The sequence below is a fragment of the Maylandia zebra genome, linkage group LG7 (assembly GCF_041146795.1).
Source record: "Maylandia zebra isolate NMK-2024a linkage group LG7, Mzebra_GT3a, whole genome shotgun sequence".
Lineage (NCBI taxonomy): Eukaryota > Metazoa > Chordata > Actinopteri > Cichliformes > Cichlidae > Maylandia > Maylandia zebra.
This window is the reverse complement of record NC_135173.1, coordinates 51,215,459-51,227,050: the sequence shown is the minus strand read 5'-3', so window position 1 is coordinate 51,227,050 and position 11,592 is coordinate 51,215,459. Positions and strand designations below refer to the sequence as shown.

General features: G+C 40.4%; 1 protein-coding gene across 1 annotated transcript; it reads right to left on the bottom strand.

The window, feature by feature from the left end:
• Positions 1 to 2,416: 2,416 nt before the first annotated feature.
• On the bottom strand, positions 2,417 to 11,342 carry kcmf1 (potassium channel modulatory factor 1). The gene is made up of 7 exons (XM_004549725.3): positions 11,135 to 11,342; positions 7,358 to 7,525; positions 7,012 to 7,151; positions 6,189 to 6,290; positions 5,873 to 6,056; positions 5,039 to 5,333; positions 2,417 to 4,095 (listed from the first exon to the last, which is right to left on the bottom strand). The coding sequence occupies exons 1-7, from the start codon at positions 11,148 to 11,150 to the stop codon at positions 3,831 to 3,833; spliced, it is 1,170 nt and encodes a 389-aa protein (XP_004549782.1). The 5' UTR covers positions 11,151 to 11,342; the 3' UTR covers positions 2,417 to 3,830.
• Positions 11,343 to 11,592: the final 250 nt, after the last annotated feature.

The following is an 11,592-nucleotide window of genomic DNA, read 5'->3' as shown; positions in this document are numbered from 1 at the left end:
GTACAGTCTCTGCCCTTTAGGGTTCTTATAAAGTCTGTAAATTATTTTTAAGGCATTATGGATGTACACAATTACACATTAATACATATTTTGGGAAAACAAAATCTCATCTGTGTGCTACTTATGAGACATCTGTCAGCATCCAGCTAGCTTATCTTTCAGTGATTAGAAGTGAGAACAGTTACTCGTCTGCTTTTCTTTGTATTCTGTCAGAAATATACTGTTGTTAGTGGATACTCATATTTACTGGCAACCTCGTTATGTATGTCTAACTCAAATATCCAGTCACCCAATCACAAGGCAGCAACCCAACGTATTTAGATATGTAAACACAGTGGAAATGAATTGTTGAATGAATGAAAGTTCAAACTGAGCATCAGAAAGAGGAAGAAATGCAACTGAAGGCGGTGCGGTCGGCATGGTTCTTCAGAAACTGCTGATCTGCTTGGTTTTTCCACGCAAACATTTCTATGGTTTACACAGAAAATGTGTAGTGAGCAGCAGGGAGAACTTGCTGATGTCAGAGGTCTGAGGTGAATGCTTTGAGCTGATAGGAAGGCAGAAGTAACACAAATAAGCACTTGTTATAACCAAGGTTTGCTGAAGAGCATCTGTGAACACACAACACGTCAACCCTTGAAGGTGATGGACTAGAGCAACAGAAGATCACACCGAGTGCTGCTCCTACAGAAAAATAAGTTTAAATTAAGACAGACACACCAAAAACGTTGGTCTGATGAGTCTCGATTTCTGCTGTAACATTTGGGTGGTAGGGCCAGACGTTGATGTAAACAAAATAAAAGCTTGGTTCTATGTTGACTTGCATCAATATCTGACAGTTGGTGGTAGTGGAGTAATATTTTCTTGGGAGACTTTGGGACCCTTAGTACCAACTGAGCACTGTTTAAATGCCACAGCCTACCTGTTGCTGACCATGTCCATCCCTTTATGACCATAGAAGATGCTGATGTCCACTCTGAAGCACAATAACAAAACAGAGGTTATCATTAGAAAATAACAGTCAGCGAGCACTGTCAAGTGAAAAACAAATTGAAAATCTTTCTCTTTTTTGACCACCTTTGTTTACGCAATGAAACGGGAACTTCATATTTTTATTCTAAAAGATTCATTCATTCCTTTTGAAACATGAATTAAAGGCTGTGTGTTACAGCCTTTTGCTGCATGCATAAGCCGTTTTGGGAAATGCATCTCTGGTGGTAATAACTTCAAAAAATGTTGCAAGTAATGTGCCAGAGCATTACAGAAAAACTGCAAACCTCCCAGCTCTGCCAGGGATTTTTGATCAAGAAGTGGAGTGATGGAGATTTGCATCATATGACCTAAACCCCAGCATAGTTAGTTTGGGATGCAGAATGAAGGAAAAGCAGCCATCAAGTGCACAGCATACGTAGGAACTATAAGGTCACCACCTGACTGAGAGACTAAAGAGTGTGCAAAGCTGTCTGTATTTTTGTAGATGAGTGGAGGCTTCTTTGGACTCAGGCTGTACTTATGTAACCCCCACAGCACCGTTTGGCAGAACATCCAACTAAAGAGCCGACTTCAAAGAGATTCATCATGTCCTTCAAGGCACCTCCCCAGTCAGTCACTACTTAATATTCCAGGTATCTTCCCTAATCGCTGACCCATCAGGATAAACCTAACGCTGCCTCCTGAAGTGTAATATTTAACCTGTCGCTTTCGGTGGCGTGACACTCTAAAAAGAAGCAGCAGTGCAACATGTGTGGTGAAAAGTATCCCATGGGCACCATTTGTTTCTAACAATAACTGCTGAGGAGTGACGAGGACAGCTGGCCTTGGAGGGCCTCACACACACATGCACAAGAACAGCACTGATTTTTTTTATAATGTCATGTGGTTGTGTTAGAAGCCTACCTTGGCACACTGTGGATGTGGTCCACACCTTTAGGTCCCTACATCCATCAAATCCAACGACACCCTCTTCAAGGAAGAGTATATATAAAATTCCTCAGTCACCTGATTAACTGAATTAAGCGAAGTGCTAATCAGCTGATTAAAGCTTAATAACTTTTTATAGCTTAATGAATTATGGACAAACTCTGCTTTAGCTTTCATACCACATTTTTGTATTGTATATCAATGGTAGCCCCTTTTTTAGAAACCTTACACTATCAATACAGATAATTTTAGTCAAATAGAACTTGTCCTAATCAAAAACTATTAATTTCATTACAACTGCGTTATACACGTTATGCACTTACAGTTGGCAGATACATCCAGACTAATGTTAAGGTTAAATCAGTGGTTATTTAGGATTTATTAAAGCTCAATCAGACAGGTATCTCATTAGTAAAAAGTGACTGGAGAGCTGCTAACGTTCCCATCCCGGGACTTTAGGTTTTTTCTGAAATAATAAGACAAGCTGCAAAAGGCATAGTGTCTCTTGCTTTCATTAAAAGCTGTGCGCAGTTATTTATTGTATTCTAAATTTACATCTTTAAAAAAAAAAATTTGCCCATGTCTTAGAACCGTTATGAAAGTTAACCAACAAAATTTAATATACATCTCATTGCATTTTTACATAGAGGATGAAAGTAAAGGCATGAAGGTGGCATGATCCACACCAAGGCTCCAAAGAGTCAGGAAACAAACATGAATAAATAGAAGGTGCTAGTTTAGAGAGAAAGGGTGTTAAATTAAAACAAAAACCAAACAAAGAAAAACCTCCTGCGTGAAAAGTCTCCAGGTCCTGATATTGAGCATCAAAAGCATGTGGAACGGTGTGAAGCCTGTACAGGAATGACGGAGGAAGTCGGGACTTTGCACTCATCGATAAATTCAGAAGTATACTGTGACTTTAGTTTATAGCTGAACAATACCAGCTAGAAAAAACAAAATCAGAGAGGAGCTTCTTTCTCCCGTCTCTAGTTTCCCTCTGATACACTAAAAAAGGCGAGAGCGGGGTTGAGAAACACACTGCAGCAGAATCGAATCGTTTCTCCTTTTTAAATACTTCAAAGAAAACCTGACGAAATACACGTTCAGATTTCACCGTCTTTGTCAAACTTCTACACTTTCAATACTTAACCACGTCTGAAATAACCAGGGATGCACCGACGTATCTGCACTACAGTCTATCTCTAAATAAGACGGCAGTGACCTTTGTTCGCCTGTCATGTGACATTATGCATTTCAAACTGGAGAGTTCCTCAATTTATGTAGCACGAAAGCAAAAACAAACTAAACAAAACAATCAGTGCATCCCTAGAAATGATCATTTAACAATTGTGAGCTTTGGGATTTTAAAAAGGTTTTAATGACAGGGTCATTAAGTCATGCACGCTGCAAATAACTGCATGCGGTAGTTAATGGTAACCCATCCAAGCACTTTATTTATTAATAGTCATAAACACACACAGCAGCTTCATCAGAGGAGCCTGTGCCCTCTTCACTTTTTGAATGTGGAGTATTTATACGGAGAGCCGTTTTCATGTCACAGGAAGCAAAGGTCTGCCACAGCTGCCTGTAACATTTACCTGATAAAAGAAAAGTAATGTGGATTGATTATCGACTTCATATATATTTTATATAGATTTATATAGTTCTCTTCTCTCGCTCACACATTTATCCCACTTGCTCTCATTTATTTTTGTTTACAATATAACAAATGTGGTGACAGGCCTGAAATTACAATCACCAAAAACAAACTCAGAAAATCGGAGGGGAGGCAGAGGGGGTGAGGCTGGGGGTGGGGTAGGCTGGGGTATGGGGGACTGCTGCTGCTGCTGTTTGCTGCCCATCACTGACAGTTGCAGCACGGAGGACACAGTCTGCTTGATGCTCGGACATCAAAGAGGCGGCGGCGGAGGCTCCTTCCCCGTAGAGCTGCTCTCTTTAAGCTGGAGGTTCTCCAACGCCACATCTAAAGGCATGATATCCACGCAGCCCATCGCTCCGAAGTCGCCGAAGTCTCGGCGGTCGTCCTCATCTGAAGAGGAGCTCTCTTCGTGCATCAGCGTGGACAAAAGCAGCTCCTGGACAAACAGGCTGCGGTCGGCTCGCTCGCCTTCTAGGAACTGCCGCTCTGCTTCTGACATCTTGGGTTCATTCAACCTACAGAACGGTTATATTCATTAACACTCACACAGGTAAGAAACATATTACAGTACAAAGAAGTACTTTAACTAAAAGCAGTAAGAAGGACTCTGCTGAGGTTACAGTCTGCACGTTTAAGCTCGGTAACAATTTTTGTTTCTTAATGCCTAAAAAGTTCATGAAATGGAAAAATGATCAACAATCTACTGAAGTATTATTTCCGATACGGTCTTCTGCACCAAGTCACAGAACTATTTTCTACTAGAATTTATTTTGCTTTGTTTATCACAAGACAGAAAAGCACAGGGGGATTGGTTACTTCTCTAACCCTGTGACTCTTCTCCATAGTTTTCTGACAAATATATCAAACTGGGCAATAAAGCTGAATACAAAGCTGTACATTCATAAATGCATATAGAGCCAACTCAATGGGCAATGAGCAAAATCCACATGTAAATTTAGTCTATAAGTGTTTAAACATAAATAACATGTGAGGCGTGAGGACTTTTGGACTGACTGTCGACGTTTCCTCAGAGTATCAAATCTGAGAAACACACTGTGACATGAAAGCAGCTCGTCTAGACAGAGACTGTTCCTTTCCATCCAGCCCCTGATGGTGCTGATGGTGCTGCACTCAATTTGTGTCAAGAGCTTTGCTGACCTGCTTTTCTGGAAATAGGCCAAAAAAAGTATCCAGCTGTAACCTTTTATAGTTACATCGTAAATAATTCAGTTACATATTTTTCCTCAGTCACTGCACCTTACTAAACTATAAAATGAATGGTTTTAATATAAATAGTTACTTCCCAATATCAGTTATCACCAAACTTAGTATTTACTATCAAAACACTTTATTATAGCAGTTGTGTGTTGTTGCTGGATATCTGTGTTCTGACAGTCTGTTAGCAGAAACACATGGATTTATAGGCAAACTCTAAAGTCCACCTCCTGCTCCACTCACCGTGCTAATAGGAACTGGGAGCTGTGGGACGAGGACGCCGGATTGCTTTCACCCACGGTGGTGGTGTTGGCAGTTGCTGTGCTGGGCTGGGGGACGGCGGCGCCGGTGTTGCCCGGGTTGTTGCCGCGTCGCGTCGCGTGTCGGCTCGTCTCAACTTGCTGTCGTGCCGCCTGAGCTTGCTGCCGCTCCAACTGCAGCTGCATCTGGAGCTGCTGGAGCTGAGAGGCTGAAGGTCCCGACGAGTTTATTTGCCCTCCTGCAGCACGCCGCACACCTGACAGCTGAGACAACAACTCTGCAGGAGACGTGCGCACACAAACACAAAAAGAAGAAGAAAAAAAAATAAGACTATTTGTTTCTAAATTAAACAGACTTCTAAAAAAAACAGCGTAAAAACACGAAGAAAGATTCGGACACGTGCATTTTTTTGCAAGCAACACAGTATGATGATTAAAAACAAAATATGGTACTTCAAAATGTGACTGCCTAAACTGTTTCTTGACAACCATCTATAAATGAGGCACACCCTTTACTTTTGCTTCTTCTCGCTAATGTCTGACTTTAATTTTTTATTTTTTTTAATAAATACTGTAATCTTGATGCTATAATGATTGTAGCACATATTTCTGCATGTACTCTTCTCCTCTTTAACATCTGGGCCAACCTGACTGAAACTTTGCATTATCTTCACCGTGTGTGTGATGTTACATTCTCTGTTTGCGCATCTTTCACACGTCACATTCAATGACTGGTCACTTTTACACAACGATTGCTGCATTTTTGGGGAACATTTCTGCATTTTGCAAACATTGTGGGTAAACTCCTGATGCTCACCTGCGATGGGGTCCATTGCCTCTCTGTTACTGGGGGTGTAAGTGGAGCTCTGTGATGAGGAGGATGAAAGTCCCCCTGTGGAGCCGCTAGTAAAGTGCATATTTGTCCGTCGTGCTCTGGGGCCGCCCAGTCCTCGCCCGGGGTGGAACATCCTGCGTACATGCCGCACACTGCTGGACTCATCGTAAAGGAGGACTGTTAAGGTTAAATTCGGTCACAATGTGCACACACACAGAAGAATCTTGCTATTTAAAACAATTCATGTAGAAAAAAAGGCTTATTTTGACACTATTGTGTGGTTAAATGAAAAGGATATTAAATCTCTTGGTGCTCTGTGTTCGAGAGTGAGGTGAGCTGTGAAGTCATCTGTGACATGGTTGGGATCCCCTCCGGGCAAGGCAGCACATATTGGACAGATCTGAAAAAGAAAGATTGAGCTCATCATACAAACTGGCATGTCTGCATGGAGCAACTCTTCTACCTCACAAAAGGTTTAGGGTACTTATACACACACACACACACACACATATATGTGTGTGTGTAAAAGCTTTAACTGTTAGGCTAAAGAATATACTTTATTAAACTGCTATTGCCATTAACCTTTTTTGACCAGTCAGGGCCAATGAGTAGAAAATTGTGGTCAATCACTTGGTATGAATCTAAAAAAAATAAAAACCTTATTGCTACAGAAAATGAATCTGTACAGGATAAATTAAACAATCAAAAAGTGGAAAATGCTGACTTCATTTTAATTTCCATTTCATCTGGCAGTAAGAGTCATGAAGAACACAAATACTAAGTTAAATAATAAGTTAGCTCTGGTCACACGCTTCAATGGCATCTTTTCACCCCCGCTCTCAAGTAGCTGTTGGTCAGACAACCTACTAGGCAGCCAGGTGTCAGCAGTATGAGCAGCCTGAGCCTTTGTCTTGCTTTGCTCAGCAGTGGAGAATGCTCATAAAATGCCACTGAATAGCTGAAGTGTAGTAACTGAGAATTACAATGATGACTAAATTCAGAGCATGCCAGTGGATAGCAGAGGTAAACTAGGATGCTTAGAGAAATGAGGACATTTCTAAGCTTATAATAGTACACAAAAGTGTACTGAGCAGTTCCATTTGTGCAGTGAGTGTACTCACCACCTCCGTGGAAGTCTCTGAATGCTCTGAGGTGACATGCTCCTGTAAGGATGTCTCTGTGAAGCCCATCTTGCCACAGTAAGGACATGTGAACGACTGTGGCTGCTCTACTGAAAAAGTGTCTCCTCCATAGTACAAATCTGCAAGAAGATGATCAAACACAACAGCTCGTATTGATGTTCATCACTATTTTGATGATTACTTTCAATAATCAACAATATTTATCGCTGAAAATGTGCTGAATGGCTTGTAATCACACTTTGGAGTCCTTAGCAGTATCACCATCCCGTACAACAGGCATGGCGATCATGCATATAATCAGAAACCCACAGAGTAAGGTCTTTACCATAGTCTACCCTGGTTAATATACACTGCATGGGGTGCTCTGTGGTGTGCCTTGTTGTCGTGGCTCCGCTCTCGTAGCACGACGCGCACAGGTCGTAGTCGTAGCAAATTAAACACTTGAACCGTCTTCCTCTAAAGTTGCCCTTTAAACACGCATCGCAGCTCACACCTGCAAAACAGAAACGGAGAATAGGAAATAAAACACGTGGGCCTGACAATACTTTCACAAATTCCTTATAAAGGCGTCTCAGAGGCTGACTGTGAGAAGGCGATCCCATATCTGCAGGCCAGTCTCACTTACACAAGCATGCGTTTTGGAGTGGCACCAACCAACAAGTGCCAGCAATGAAGAACGCTGACATTCCAGCAGACTTCACAACCAACTCAGATTTATCTGAAAGCAGCTTTCATTGCTCACTTTTAACACAGTTCACTCTTTTTCAGGCAGCAGGCTGCTCCTTGTTTTTATCCCCCCCCCCCCCCCAAGACCGACAACACCTAAATTGGTTTTGGGGGGGGGGGCTGGGCATAGGCAGAAAGGGGGAATAAAAAGCTGTTTTCAATGAGACATCATGCTGACATTTCCTGACATTACAGAGTGCCTTATTTGGCAAGTGTTAGTAAATATGTAAACAAGTATTAAGGGAGTTTTCTCTGACTCATCTCACATCTAACAACAGAGACCTGAAGGAACAATATGCACAAAAGATATCTGTTATTAAACAGATGCTGACATAAAGAAACCAATCAAACTGCAACAGGCCGCGTTGGGAGTTACTTTGAGGCTTGGTTAGACAGAAGCAAGCTCAACAGGATAAGTAACTGAGTATCTTGCTTAAAATGAATTTTAACCATCTGCACAATCCTAGTCTCAGCTGAAAAACTAACTGGTCCAGCAGAGGACCACGAAGCAGATTATTAGATACCTCATTCATTCATTCATTCATTTATTTATTCATTTTCAGGCACAACAAATACCTATATTGAACATAAAATACACAAAACAAAAAACAAAACTTGCCTGAAAAAGGAGTGGGACGAAGAAAACTTATTAAATCCCACCCCTATACTCACTCATCAACAAAAAAAAACAATAAACTTCCCGCAGCTACGCCCATCATTGCATACAGACCCATCAACAGCCCCGGGCAGATACAAGCATCTAAGCGGCAGCTCGCAACCAACAATTAGAGCCTTCATAACTGAATACAGAATATATAAATTATAAATTGCATTACCACAGGCAACAGGCAGTAATAACTACAAGTAACAGACACACATACATATACATACATATATATCTACACACACAAGTACATATATGTACATACATACGCACACTTTATTTTTTATTTTTTATTTTGGAATCCATACCAGCAATGGTAAGAGGACAGACATTACAGAGCACACTAAAACCCATCATTGAGTATACTGTGACCAGACCAACTGTTTGTAGAGAAATTTAAATCTATGAATATTTTTGCATTGTTTCAATTGTAAACTCAGACTGTTCCAGATTTTCACACCACATACAGACACACAAAAGCCTTTACGGGTTGTTCGAGTTCTGGGTAATTTGAATTCTCCAAAGCCTCTCACATTATAAACCTTTTCTCGAATTTCAAATCTAGTTTGTAAATTTGCCGGTAAAAGTTTAGTAAAAGCTTTATACAAAATTATGGATGTATTGTAATTAACCAGATCCTGGAATTTAAGTAACTTTGCCTGAAGAAAGAATTTGTGAGTATGATCTCGATAACCAGCCTTGTGAATAATACGCAGTGCTCGTTTCTGTACTGTGACTAATGGATTAGTTGTATTTTTATATGTATTTCCCCACACTTCCACACAATATGTAAGATATGGAAGAACCAGGGTACAGTACAGAGTACGAAGTGCATCTTTATCAAGGAATTGTTTCACTTTGTTCAAAACTGCGAGGCTTCTGGAAATTTTGGTTTTTATGTGTCTGACGTGGGGTTTCCATGAAATTTTGTTATCAATTACGACTCCCAAAAATTTGTTTTCACTCACATTATCAATTGGTACACCTTCAATGATAATTGGTAATTCTATATTATATTTTAAATTACCAAAAAACATTGCTTTAGTTTTATTTATATTTAATGATAATTTATTTATGTCCATCCATTTTTTTATTAATTTTAGCTCCCTGTTTACAGTCATTACAAGATCAGTATAATCATCGCTACTGAAAAATATGTTGGTGTCATCTGCGAACAGTATGAGTTTAAGTACTTGAGAAACATCAAAAATATCATTTATGTATACATTGAAAAGTTTTGGTCCCAACACTGACCCTTGGGGAACACCACATGTAATACCAAGTTTCTCTGAATGGTAATGCCCTATGCTAACATATTGTTCCCGACCTGTTAGGTAACTTTTTAACCAGTTACCAGCTTTCCCTCGAATACCATATCTTTCCAATTTATCCAGTAAAATTGAATGATTGATTGTGTCGAAGGCCTTTTTGAGGTCAACAAAAATACCAACTGCATATTTATTTTTATCCAGTGTATCAGTAATTTCTTCTACTGCCTCAATTATCGCCATTGAAGTGGTTCTTTGCGTTCTGAAACCATACTGACCAACATTTATTATTTGATGTTTTTCAAGGAATTTTTCTAATCTTGAATTAAAAAGTTTTTCTAGAATTTTTGAGAATTGAGGCAGTAGAGAAATAGGCCTATAATTGGTAAAACTGTGTTTGTCATTACTTTTATATAGTGGTATTACTTTCGCAATTTTCATTTTTTTTGGAAAACAACCGGACTGAAATGATAAATTACAGATATATGTTAAGGGACTAGCAATATTCAGAATAACCTGTTTAACTACAGACATATTTATGTCATGATAATCCATTGAAGACTTACTTTTACATTTTAATGTGATATTTATTACTTCTTGCTCATTTGTAGCTGAGAGGAACAGTGTTGTACCTTGAACATATAACCTCAGATAATTCACCCTCGGTCCAAGAATGGTTAACAAAGCTACTGCGATCATGTCTGCATTATAGTGCTTCTTTTAAAACTTCTGAGGCAATTTGACGGGACAACACCTGGCAGGTCTTGAAATGTTTGAATGAAATTAGCCAAAGCTGAAGTTTTCGGTTACACTGATCGTAACTTAAACCCTGCTTACGAGCAGGCTGCTAGTTAGCCAACTTAGTTACTGGTTATACAGTCAGAGGCCTTAGACTTTCAGTCTTCTTGATGACAGTGCATTCGCTAACAGCAGTGTGTGACCAGACGGGACAGTATGGCGCTAATTGAATAGCTCCAAGCTCTCAATGAATAAATACTCTGAATATGAGCAAAATGTTGTGACAGCAATATCGGGATGTAAGACGCTGAATAACTTATCAGTGCCGGTATAAGTAACGAAAAAGTCACAGGTAAACCAACGACTCCTTGAATTAGCATACATTAGCTTGCTCGCTAGCCCGGCTAATGTAAGGTAACGCAGTACCTAGCAACGGCTAACTGCTGCTCTGCTGCCGTATTTTTGCGAACAGGTCGAGTGAAGTAAAAACGCTCCAGCCTCGATTTAGAAAACACGAGACAGGTGTGTACAGCAGAACTGCTGACAGTAAACACACACGACAAGGGACAAGCCTAGTAACACACGGCGAAAAGCGCAACAACCCTCTCAGACATGAGCAAGCAGTTAGCAAAGCTAGCCCCAGAAGCTAGCTGCTCAGGTAATGTAGCCTTCAACCGGGGCGCCGTGGACCTGTTTATCAACTCACCCTCATGTCGGGACATCCTACAAACAGCGACACAGCCCCCTCCTCGGGCTCCCCAACACGTCTAATGGGGAACGATGCAGTTTTTGAGTCAATAAACTGAAAAATCCTTCAGCCTGGTCTGTTTTTTCAGGCAAGATGGATCCCCCAGCAGCTTACAGTTTGTACTGCTTCCCCTCCCAGTGTCACTTATGGGTGAGTGCTGTGAATGAACACTAGGCGGCGCTGTCTGCTATAAAATCACTCGACCCGGACTGTGCTGCTGTGATGCACCAATTCTTTAACCACATTTTGCCTGAAACATAGCATAAGTTATATGTTTAAACAAAAGAGTTTCTCTCAGCATAAAAAACAAATACATTTTTAAGGGCCTGTGTCCCAGATAAATCCTTTTGTTTGTGACACATGACTGAGGTTATTAGCACATTAGATTGCTTGCATTGCATTTTATTTGACCATTA

Coding starts and splice junctions, on each gene's coding strand:
- kcmf1 (XM_004549725.3), bottom strand. Junction 6,291..7,011: donor CAGAGACTTCCACGGAGGTG/GTGAGTACACTC, acceptor TTTCTTTTTCAG/ATCTGTCCAATATGTGCTGC. Junction 6,057..6,188: donor ACAGAGCACCAAGAGATTTA/ATATCCTTTTCA, acceptor GTCCTCCTTTAC/GATGAGTCCAGCAGTGTGCG.